General features: G+C 35.3%; 1 protein-coding gene across 2 annotated transcripts; it reads left to right on the top strand.

Moving 5' to 3' along the window:
* Positions 1–5,414: 5,414 nt before the first annotated feature.
* LOC114272705 (receptor kinase-like protein Xa21) lies at positions 5,415–11,677 on the top strand. Of its 2 annotated transcripts, none has more exons than XR_014333893.1 (2): positions 5,415–5,500; positions 11,237–11,367. XR_014333893.1 is itself a non-coding variant. In XM_082876461.1 (2 exons), exons 1-2 carry the CDS (start codon positions 8,328–8,330, stop codon positions 11,605–11,607), a joined length of 3,093 nt encoding a protein of 1,030 aa, XP_082732587.1. In that variant the 5' UTR covers positions 8,260–8,327; the 3' UTR covers positions 11,608–11,677. The 2 variants fall into 2 exon arrangements, 1 of the variants encoding a protein (XP_082732587.1); XM_082876461.1 differs by lacking the exon at positions 5,415–5,500 and adding an exon at positions 8,260–11,049 and having other exon boundaries at positions 11,237–11,677.
* The last annotated feature ends 661 nt before the right edge of the window (positions 11,678–12,338 follow it).

Below are 12,338 nucleotides of genomic sequence, written 5' to 3' on the forward strand. Positions count from 1 at the left end.
TATATGGAATGTTTTGATGTTCATGTATGTGTACATCATGCGGGTATTTATCGGTCCAAAGACATGATTAATACTTGGCAGAATTACACACACATTTGTGGTGATAAACATGTGCCAATAGTCAAGGAAACCTAATGTAAATAATAACTCCATCAAAAGATAGATTTGTTATTTGACATAACTTATTGTCAATGTTTGATCATTACAACAAGAATACCACTTACAGTTAATATCACTACCCAAAGGCTTGGTATTAATGTTGTGCTAGGTATCTTGAGATGTTGTCATTAAATTAATTTATTTAGAGATTATCTGTTTGGTTACTTAATGTGAGCATAATTGTTTATTCATTTTATTTTATTTTCTATTCAGCTTTAATGTCGACTACTTCAATCTCTGCCAACATGAACAATGTTCCAATGTTAAATGGAACAAACTTTAAGGACTGGAAAGAGAACATATTGATTGTTCTCGGCTGCATGGACATAGACTTGGCATTAAGAATGCCAAAACCGAATGATCTCACTGAACAATGTACTCCTGAGGAAATTGTGTACTTTGAAAAGTGGGATCGTTCTAACAGGCTAAGTCTTATGATCATGAAGCATGGGATTCCAGAAGTCTTTCAGGGTGCAATAACAGAGGATGTTACCATTGCCGGTGAATTTCTTTCAGAAATTCAAAAGCGTTTTGCTAAAAATGATAAAGCTGAAACAAGTATGCTTTTAGCAAGCTTGATTTCAATGAAGTATAAAGGCAAGGGTAATGTTCACGAGTACATCATGGAGATGTCTCATCTTGCTTCAAAACTTAAGGCACTAAAGCTCGACCTATCTGATGATTTGCTCGTTCATCTAGTTCTCATCTCTCTTCCTGCACAATTTAACCAATTTAAGGTCAGTTATAACTGCCAGAAGGAGAAATGGACTCTCAATGAGCTCATTTCATTTTGTGTGCAAGAGGAAGAGAGATTGAAGCAAGAAAGGACTGAGAGTGCTCATCTGGCAAGCACCTCCAAGCATACGGGCAAAAGAAAGCATAAGGGAAAGGAAGTTGCTGCTCCTGAGGGTCCGGAACCAAAGAAACAGAAAGTGCAGGATGCTTGTTTCTTTTGTGGCAAGCCCGGACACAGAAAGAAGGATTGTGCCAAATACGTCGCCTGGTGTGTAAAGAAAGGTACATTTTATGTTTTGGTTTGTTCTGAAATAAATTTAGCTTCAGTACCAAGAAACACTTGGTGGGTAGATTCTGGCGCTACTACTCACATATGTGTTTCTATGCAGGGTTTCCTGAACTACCGCAAGCCAACTGATGCTGAAAGATACATCTTTGTGGGTGATGGCAAGTCAATAGAAGTGCATGCAATAGGGCACTTTAGATTATTGCTGAAAACTAGTTATTATTTGGATTTAATAGACACTTTTGTTGTACCGTCCTTTAGACGGAATTTAATTTCTGTTTCTGTATTGGACAAATTGGGATATTGTTGTTCTTTTGGAAATATGAAGTTTAGTATGTCTATTAATTCAAATGTTGTTGGTACTGGTTTACTTAATGTGTTTGATAATCTATATTTGCTAGAAACTATTGCATCTTATAATGAAACCTTGCACGTGGAATCACGAGGTACAAAGCGTAAATTAACTAAGGAAAATTCAGCCTCATTATGGCACAAACGCCTAGGTCACATCTCTAAATCTAGAGTTGAGCGCCTTGTGTCTGATGGAATTTTGGACTCTCTTAATTTTTCAGAATTTGATGTCTGTATTGAGTGTATCAAGGGAAAACAGACCAAAATGAAGAAATATGGTGCCCATAGGACTACAGATGTCTTAGAATTAATTCATACGGACATCTGTGAGCCATTTCCTTTGGCGTCTTGGAATGGTCAACAATATTTTATCACATTCATAGACGACTATTCCAGATATGGGTATCTATTTCTTATCCATGAGAAATCACAGTCTTTGGACGTATTCAAAAAATTTAAGGCCGAAGTTGAGTTACAACTTAACAAACGGATAAAAAGTGTCAGGTCTGACCGTGGTGGTGAATACTATGACAGATATGATGGATCAGGTGAACAACGTCCAGGACCGTTTGCAAAATACCTGGAGGAATGTGGAATCGTCCCACAATACACCATGCTAGGATCACCTAGCATGAATGGTGTATCTGAGAGACGAAATCGGACTCTTAAGGATATGGTAAGAAGTATGATCAGTCATTCTACTTTACCAGAGTCCCTCTGGGGTGAGGCTCTAAAGACAGCAACTTATATCTTAAATCGGGTGCCAACTAAAGCAGCTGCAAAAACACCTTATGAGCTTTGGGTTGGGCGAAAGCCTAGTCTAAAACACTTGCATGTGTGGGGGTGTCCTGCTGAGGCGAGGTCTTATAAACCTCATGAAAGAAAATTGGACTCTAAAACTGTTAGCAGCTACTTTATTGGCTATGCCGAACGATCACGGGGTTACAAGTTTTATGATCCCACAAATAGGTCAATATTTGAGACGGGAATTGTAACATTTTTTGAGAATGTTGAGTTTGGGGGGAGAAATCCAGTTAGAGACATTGTCTTTGAGGAGGAAGCAGGAGTAATCCCACTTCCTATTACTACTTTTGACCAATTACAGGTTCCTATACCTGTCATTGCTTGAGAAGTAACTTCGGATCCTCAACCAGACAATGTTGTTCAAGACAATATAGTTCAACCCCTCATTCAAGATGAGGTAATTGTTCCTGAGGAACAAACTCTACAACCTCAACCTCAAGAACCTGTGCCACTAAGGCGATCCACAAGAGAAAGGAGATTTGCGATTTCGGATGATTATCTTGTTTATCTCCAGGAACATGAGGTAGAAAATGGAATGTCGAAAGATGACCCAATCAACTATCATCAAGCCATGGAAAGTTCCAACTCTCATAAATGGATAGAAGCCATGAATGAAGAATATAAGTCTATGCAAGACAATAAAGTTTGGAAACTTGTCCCATTACCAGTTGGTGCGAAGCCCGTAGGTTGTAAATGGATATTTAAAACCAAAAGGGATTCAAATGGTAATGTGGAGAGGTATAAAGCACGTCTTGTAGCCAAAGGCTTTACTCAAAAGGAAGGAATTGACTTTAAAGAAACTTTTTCTCCGGTTTCTACAAAAGATTCTTTTAGGACAATTATGACGTTTGTTGCATATTTTGATCTTGAGTTGCATCAGATGGATGTTAAAACAACATTTCTTAATGGTGACATTAAAGAAACAATTTATATGGTGCAGCCAGAAAACTTTGTGTCGGGAGACCCAAAGAATATGGTTTGCAAATTGACTAAATCCATCTATGGACTCAAACAAGCTTCTCGTCAGTGGTACTTCAAATTTCATCAAGTTCTCACTTCGTATGATTTTGAAACTAATGTTGTTGATGAATGTGTGTATCACAAGTTCAGTGGGAGTAAATACATATTTTTGGTTTTATATGTTGATGATATATTGCTTGCCACAAACGATATAAACTTATTGCATGACACCAAGAGATTTCTACCTAAGAATTTTGAAATGAAAGATCTTGGTGATGCTTCCTTTGTATTAGGAATCGAAATAGTCCGCGATCGTTCTCGGGGTATTCTGGGATTATCACAAAGGAGTTATATCGAAAAAGTACTCAATAGATTTGGCATGCAAAATTGTAAATCAGGTGAAACCCCGGTTGCTAAGGGAGACAAGTTTAGTCTCAGCCAATGCCCGAAAAACAGTATTGAAATTCAAGAAATGCAGAAGATTCCTTATGCCTCGGCTGTAGGGAGTCTAATGTATGCCCAAGTATGTACGCGCCCGGATATTGCGTTCATAGTTGGCATGTTAGGCAGATATTTAAGTAATCCTAGCATGGATCATTGGAAAGCAGCCAAGCGAGTTATGCGGTATTTACAGAGAACAAAGGAATATATGCTCACATATAGGAGGTCGGATAAGTTAGAGATCACTGGGTATTCCGACTCTGATTTTGCTGGATGCCAAGACAGTAGGAAATCCACATCAGGCTATATTTATCTGTTGGCTGGCGGAGTAATTTCTTAGAGGTCTGCAAAGCAGACGCTCATAGCTTCATCCACCATGGCCGCAGAGTTTGTAGCATGCTATGAGGCATCAAACCAAGGGATATGGCTGCGGAATTTTGTCATTGGGTTGCGTATTTTGGAAGGCATTGAAAGACCACTTAAGTTATACTGTGACAATAAGTCTGCAGTTTTATATTCCAATAACAATAGGAGCTCGACAAAATCAAAGCATATTGATATCAAGTTCCTAGTTGTAAAAGAAAGAGTGCAGAGTGGACAGATTTCCATAGAGCACATTGGGACAAACTCCATGATAGCGGATCCACTTACGAAAGGACTACCACCTAAGGTCTTTCATGAGCACACTGCTCATATGGGTGTTGTTCTATTTGAGAACATTTTGGTTTAGTGGGAGTTTGTATTTACATTACTGTTTTATGTCAGCCTTGAGTTTTATCTATGTAATTAGATTAATTTCTGCAGAAATGAAGTATTCAGTTTATTACATTCTGTTACGTATTGTGAAGTATTGATCTCAATAAAGTTAAGTAGGACCAGTTGGAAATAGGCATGTATGGATCACATTACATGTAATTTCCATGCTACGCATCCATGATTGATCTATGTCGTTTAGGTGTATTGGTATACGTGACCATTGGTGGGTCGAGTTACGATTAATGTAACGAAGACCGCTTTGATCCTATATCAATATAGTTAATGGACAAGATTGTTTGGATACCCTCAGGTCATGATAACAAATTTCTGAGCTCACTAAAGTTAAGCACATTTGTCAGGTTACATATGTGGTCCAGTGGGAGATTGTTAGATAATGTCTCAATGGGACCACATATTTAAATGTAGTGTTATCATTTATAAGAAGCCTACAATTTAAGTGATTCAATTTAGTTAATAGGCTTAAGGGTATATGTGTCATGGACCTAATGTGTAGATACTAGTTGAGTAATTTCTATTTCTATGAGGGGTAGAAATAGAAATTAAAACAAAATTGGTTAAGTTGGTTTTCATAGAAACTGCCACACAGTTTTGTTTTTTGAAAACCTATTTTAACTTTAAGTTGTTATGGTCCCTAATCCTGCCTGATAAGAAAAGAACTGCCAACTTCTTCGATATCCTCTCAAGGAGAAACTAAAGGCACCAAAAGGAAAGGATTAGAAGGCAATAACAAAGGCAATACAAAAGGTGTTATTGACAATCACGCTTCCGTTTAACCATTACGATGGAATCAGGTACGCTTTTGTTTTGTTTTCTTGCTAATACACATGATACATGATCCAAACTCTAAGGTTTTATGTTCTGAAAATTTATCTTACATGGAATACCATTGTTTGGAACACCACCGATCGCGAAGTTCGATGGAACAAGCCCTAGAGGTCGATGGAGGTTGAAATGAAGAACAAGTTCATCAATCATACTGGAATTCAGGTATTTTTCTTCTAAATTCATTCTGAAATTTGTGATTTGTTCTTGACTAAAATTTGTAAAATTTGTGAATTTGTGAAACTAGTTTTTGAATGATCATTCTAAAATTGTGGGTAAATTTGTTTTTGGGAATTCTATTTTTTTTTCTTCTCAATTTTGGTGAACTCTGCAAAAATAAACAAATGGTGAACATTCTATGATAAAAAATGGTGAATTTTGCACACAAAAAAAAAAAATCAAAGATTTTGGGAGGTTTTCCTGGTAAATTGATTATGTTTTTTCAACTGATTTGGAGCCAAAAATCTGTTGGTCTTTGATGATGTGGCATGTTTGGTACCTGCTATTCTTCTTGTCAAATTTGACAATAGAAATGGCATCTGTTATATTTGGCAAAAAGAATAACAGGCATTGGAAACACCTTTTATGTTACTCTTACCAAATTATAATTTTAGCAGCTCTTTTGGCAACTCCATTGGAGATGCTCTTAGGTGCAAGATTCCCAATATTTTTTTAATTTTTTTTTTCTTCGTACAAATGATTTTCTGAAACTTTTTGGCCTCATCATAACTCTTCTGAGATAATGGGAATCCGTTAAACAAGTTCAAGAGCTACAAAAATTAAAAGGTAGAACAGACTTACTCTATTCACAAGTTTCACTCTTATGAACGCGTTTGGTGGGGAATGTATTAAAAAATGTATAGCCAAAATAATAATAAAAAAAAATTAAAATATAATAAAAAATTATCTAGCTTAATGAAAATGCTCTTATAATAATAAGGTCCGACCATGGTGGTATGTTTATATCACGGGATGTGATCCATTTTATTTATTTATTTATTTTTAATGTACCATGTGATTTATTTGATTGGATCAGGAATGGCGGGATTACGATAAGGCTTGATGATTCGCTAATCCCGTTTATGATTTATAAGGGTTGGATTATGATTTAGACCCATAGAGCCAAGTTAAAACTCAATTATAGAATGCGTCGTGTTGGGAAAGATTGTTTCAAGTCAAGTCAGTTCGGCCTGCTCACAAACTATATTATACAATATATATATTTTTAAATAAATTAAAGAGCCACATACAATATATATTTATATTTTTTGTTTTTGTTTTTATTTTTATTAGCATAAATTATGTGAACAATTATTTATAATATGTGAACTACTAGTTTTGTTGGAATAGGTTAAAGAGACACACAAATAATTAAATTAATTATAACTTATTTTAAAATACGAAAAAGATATTTATATTAAACAATATCTGGGCTATGTGGCTGGATTTGAAATTTTATATATTGTTTTTGGATGGATTCAGAAATAAAGCATAAGCCCAATCCGGAGGGGCAAAGTTTGGTAAATGACTTTAAATAGTATATGGGCCGGCTTGAACCCATTCAAGCATGATTGGTTGAAAATTTTAAATTAAAAGTATATCAAAATAAAAAATTACTTTAAATATTTTTATTATTACCAAATTAAGAGTTTTTTACATCAGCCGTCTAATTAGAGGCAAATTGATTTACCATTCATGGAGCTGTTGGCAAACGGAACCGAAGTTGAAATACAATTACAAAGACAAATATAACCTTATCTTCAACTTTTATCGTTTTCCAAATCAATATATATATATACATAGTTGTGTGTGCAATTCAAATTAATAAAAAAGTACTAATATCACAATATATAGCGGCATACGTGTGCAATTTAAATAAATAAAAACAATAAATAGTAATAAAAAAAAATAGGGACACACATATTACATGTCACTCCAGTGGTACGAGTTTTTTTTTTTTTTTAAATTAAAGATGTTGATTAATAATTTTTCTTCTCCGTAACTCCCAACCACCTCACTTTCAAATAATTATTGAAATTCACATTTTCTAATTAAAAAAATATATGATAACATGTTTGGGTCTCTTTGCTTTGTTCTTTATGAATGATACAAATTAAAAATATTCATAATTATTACTAAAGTGCTAGGCCGGTCCTGAGTGTTCAGAGTCCATATGGAGTCTTAATATTTTTATACATTACATAAAAAGATAAAATTAATTAAAAAAATTATTATAAAAATTTTAAAAAATAAAATCTAGTACTGTTTTTTTTTTAACCATTTAGACATGCACAAAGAAAATATTACACAAAAATCTACGGTTATAACGTCAAAGTAAAATTGAACTATTTGTACCACAACATCACTTAAACATTATTGTTCTTGCATTTTTAATTGCAAAATTAAATCGAAAGCTCTTTATTGAGAATGAATTAATTCTACTATTTTTTTTTCTTTTTCATATATAGATAAATAATTTCTAGGAAGTATAATTAAATAAACAATCCAATATATCCGGAAGTCAACAAGCAAAAATCTATTCAAATTCTAGAGATTTTAATATTTAAGTAAAGTTAACAAACAATTGAAATAGAAGTTGAAACAATACAAAATCTGAAGGCATCTAGAGAGAATATCAGGACCTAAGAAAGTTCAATTTTAAAATGGTGAATTGAATTGAACATAAGTTTGTTAAAGTAAAATCAATTACTTTGGGCTCTCCACTAACAAAAAATAATTTTATTTTCGGACTTAATAAGTAAAGTAATTGGGGTCCTCTACTAATAAAAGCAGTTTTGTTTTTGAGTTTAGTGTTGGGGCTCTGTATTTAATAAAAAAATGAAAATAAAAAACTGGGTTAAATTTTATAAGTCCAAATCTAGCGGGTCGAAGTGGCCGTTTTGCCGGCATGCTCATCAGCCGGCCATGCAATATAATTGGCATAAAAAGGTAATTCACCAAAACACAGCCATACATTTCTTTGCTCAATTCAATGGGGCTTCCAAGATTAAGCTTGAGCATGTCCTGGCTAGTACACAATTTGCATATTCATCTAATACTCTTATCTTGTTTGAGCATTCTCAACTCTGGCTTTACTGCTACCACATCCAGCTCCGGGCTAATGGGGAACGAGACCGACCGACTTTCATTGCTAGCAATTAAGGCCAAAATAGTTGAGGACCCACTGCATGGTTTGAGCTCCTGGAATAACTCTATCCACTTCTGCCAATGGCAAGGCATTACATGTGGCCGCAGGCATCAGAGGGTCACGGCCTTGGACTTACAGTCCCGGGAACTGGTGGGATCGATATCACCACACCTTGGGAATTTAAGCTTTCTGAGGGAATTACTGCTTCAGAACAATAGCTTTGGCAATGAAATTCCCCCGGAAATAGGCCGTTTGCCAAGGCTGCAGATTTTGCAGCTGAGCAACAATTTAATTGGTGGCCAAATTCCTGTAAATATATCTCGTTGTGCTAACCTCATTTACATCAATTTTTCAGACAATGGATTGGTAGGAGAAGTTCCCGTGGAGCTGGGATCCTTGTCGAAGCTCGCAATAGTAAATATAGAGGCCAACAATCTTAGAGGGGGTATCTCTCCTTTCACGAATTTGTCATCTCTTCGCAACCTGTTTTTAGAGAGTAACTACTTTGACGGCAGCTTTCCTGATGGTTTTGAGCGATTGAAGAATCTTCAGATACTCGCACTCGGCATAAACAGGTTGTCCGGCGTCATCCCTGCGTCGCTCTTCAACCACTCTTCTCTCACAAGTTTTACTGTCATTGTTAACCAAATTCAGGGAAGTCTTCCCTGGGACTTGGGAACCACTCTTCCCAATCTTGAATTCTTCGGCATTTCTGGAAACCAGTTTACAGGATCAATTCCAGTTTCAATATCGAATGCATCTAAACTTTATGAACTCGAACTGGATCAAAACAATCTTACTGGAAAGGTTCCTAATTTAGCAAGGCTGCAAAACCTCAAGTGGCTAACCATGGGGGACAATCAGCTTGGTTGCAGGGAAGCTGATGACTTGAACTTTATCTACTCTTTGATCAATGCTACAAATTTACAGTATTTGAACGTGGGCCTAAACAATTTTCGCTGCAAGATTCCAGAATCCATCGGTAATCTCTCGAGCAATCTTAAACTTTTGAGTTTAGACAACAATCAGATATTCGGAAGCATTCCACCCGGGATTGTAAATCTTGTTGGCTTGCAGAGTTTGTATATGCAGGTTAATCAACTCACCGGTACTATTCCAAGTGGGATTGGAAAGCTTGCAAATCTGCACGAATTGAATCTCCTCGACAATTCATTGTCTGGTAACATTCCATCTTCCCTAGGAAATCTGAGTTTGTTAAGTAAACTTGCTTTAGGACTAAATAATTTTCAGGGAAACATTCCTCCGAGCCTAGGGAATTGTAGTAATTTGCAAAAGTTGTTTCTTTCTCAAAACAACCTTAATGGTACCATACCAAAACAAGTTGTTTCTATCTCATCCTTATCTATATATCTAGACCTATCCCAAAACCAATTGAGTGGTTTTCTTCCCATGGAAGTTGCAAAGTTGATAAACCTTGGTTACTTGGATGTCTCTAAGAACCTCTTATCAGGTGAAATTCCGAGCACTCTGGGTAGCTGCACAAGCCTGGAAATGCTACGTTTGGGGAACAACTTTTTCAACGGAACCATTCCTTCTTCGTTGAGTTTCTTGAGAGGCCTTAATGAGTTGGATCTTGCGAATAATAGTTTGTCTGGTGAAATTCCAGTGTACTTGAAGAGCTTTATTTTGTTGCAAAATTTGAATTTGTCTTTTAATAATTTTGAAGGTGTAGTACCAACACAAGGTGTATTTAGTAATGCAAGTAAAATATCAGTAGTGGGAAACAGTAAGCTCTGTGGGGGGGTAGCTGAATTGAAGCTACCTAAATGCAACTTCAAAGTGGATGAAAATAGGAGATCAAACAGTGCCTTAACTTTAGCACTCTCTATACCCTTTGGGCTTGTAGGACTAGCTCTCATGGGATGTGTTCTCTATCTTTGCCAGTTCAAAAATAGAAGAAAAGATACTCCTTCAGATTCATCAAAAAATTCACTCTTGAGGGTGTCTTACCAAACTCTTGTTAAAGCCACTGATGGCTTCTCATCTTTCAATTTAATCGGTGTTGGTAGTTTCGGGTCTGTGTACAAAGGAGTTATTGATGGAAGAATTGTTGCTGTGAAGGTACTCAACCTTTTGCGACATGGAGCTTTGAAGAGTTTTGTATCCGAATGTGAGGCCTTGAGAAACATCAGACATCGAAATCTTGTCAAAGTGGTAACAGCATGTTCGACAGTAGATTATCAGGGTCATGACTTCAAGGCCCTTATTTATGAGTTCATGGTCAATGGGAGCCTTGAGGAGTGGTTACATCCAAATCCCAATGAAGATTTATCAAATGAAGAGATTAGGAAGTTAAATCTTTTTCAAAGACTAAATATTGTCATTGATATTGTTTGTGCACTAAATTATCTCCACAACCATGGTCAAACACCAGTAGTCCACTGCGATCTTAAGCCAAGCAACATTCTTCTGGACAAAGATATGACTGGGCATGTAGGTGATTTTGGATTAGCAAAATTCTTTGCAGACCATGCCACCCATGACTTGTCTACAAGTGAAACAAGATCTATTGGCATAAGGGGAACAATAGGTTATACTGCTCCAGGTGAATATGCTTTCATTTATTCTTAATTGTTTCGTGCACTAAAAAGTGTAAAGAAAATTGCATGTGTGATTTGGGCAACACATTATTTTTCTATGCATAGTTCTTTGACTTTTTCTATTTATGAAGCATTTCTGTCTTTTATATCCAATATTTTGTTTTGCCCTTTACAAATGCATTTTGCTTGCAGAATATGGCATGGGAAGTGAGGTCTCGGCATATGGTGATATATACAGTTTTGGTATCCTCGTGTTAGAAATGTTTACTGGGAAGAGACCCACAGATGAAATATTTAAAGATGGTTTAAGCCTCCATAACTTTGTCAAAGAGGCTTTGCCTGGCAGTGTATCAGAGATTTCAGACCCAATACTTTTTAAGACCGAAAGAGAAGAAGAAGAAAACTTCATAAGGAGTGAAAAGATTGTGGAGTGCTTGAATTTGATACTTGAAATTGGAGTCAATTGTTCTTCAGATTTGCCTATAGAAAGAATGGAGATTAATGATGTTGCATCTAAATTGCATTTCATCAAAGACACTCTTTTAGGGTTTGAAATACATTGAAAGAGATGAATTTATGAGGTAATCAATTGGAATGTAATACTTTTGTCTTTATAATCTCCTTTCTGGAAGAGATTAATAATAGATCAATGTAATACTTTTGTCTTTATAATACTTTCACATTGGTTGAGCTAACTATACATTGTAGACTCTCCCATTCAAAAAAAGTGTTAGAATTTGAAATGTATAGACATGATTTATTTTGAGTGTGATTCATATTACACCAAATTTAAATCTACACCACGAATTCAAAATTTATATATGTTTTTAATATTTTTTCTTAGTACATAACATCAATCATGCACATTTTACTTCATTTTTGAGTTGGGTTAATTACATTTTCCTTAGTATGTGTCTTGTATCATTTTGTTCATTGATATTTTAAATGCGTCAATTTGATTTCCAATCTATTAATTTTGTAGTAAAGGTTTCTACCTGTGTTTCCATTTAAAATTAATAATGGAAGTACGGGCATTTCCATCAAATTATATTTAAACAGCAGCAAAACAAGAAAAAAAATCTCAAAATGTGTGATTAGTTTCATTTTGCTTCCCAATGTTTTCAATTGTGTCAATTTAATCCCTAACTTATTTAGTGTCATAGGTGATTTGATAAAAATGTTCTCACTTTTGTTATCAATTACAGGCAAAAACTAACGTAAAGACTATTTAGTGACAAAAATTAATAAATTGACGATTAAATTGAAACATTTAAAACATTAGAGATTATTTGTG

Source organism: Camellia sinensis, chromosome 1, assembly GCF_055761805.1.
Source record: "Camellia sinensis isolate YWXY chromosome 1, ASM5576180v1, whole genome shotgun sequence".
NCBI lineage: Eukaryota > Viridiplantae > Streptophyta > Magnoliopsida > Ericales > Theaceae > Camellia > Camellia sinensis.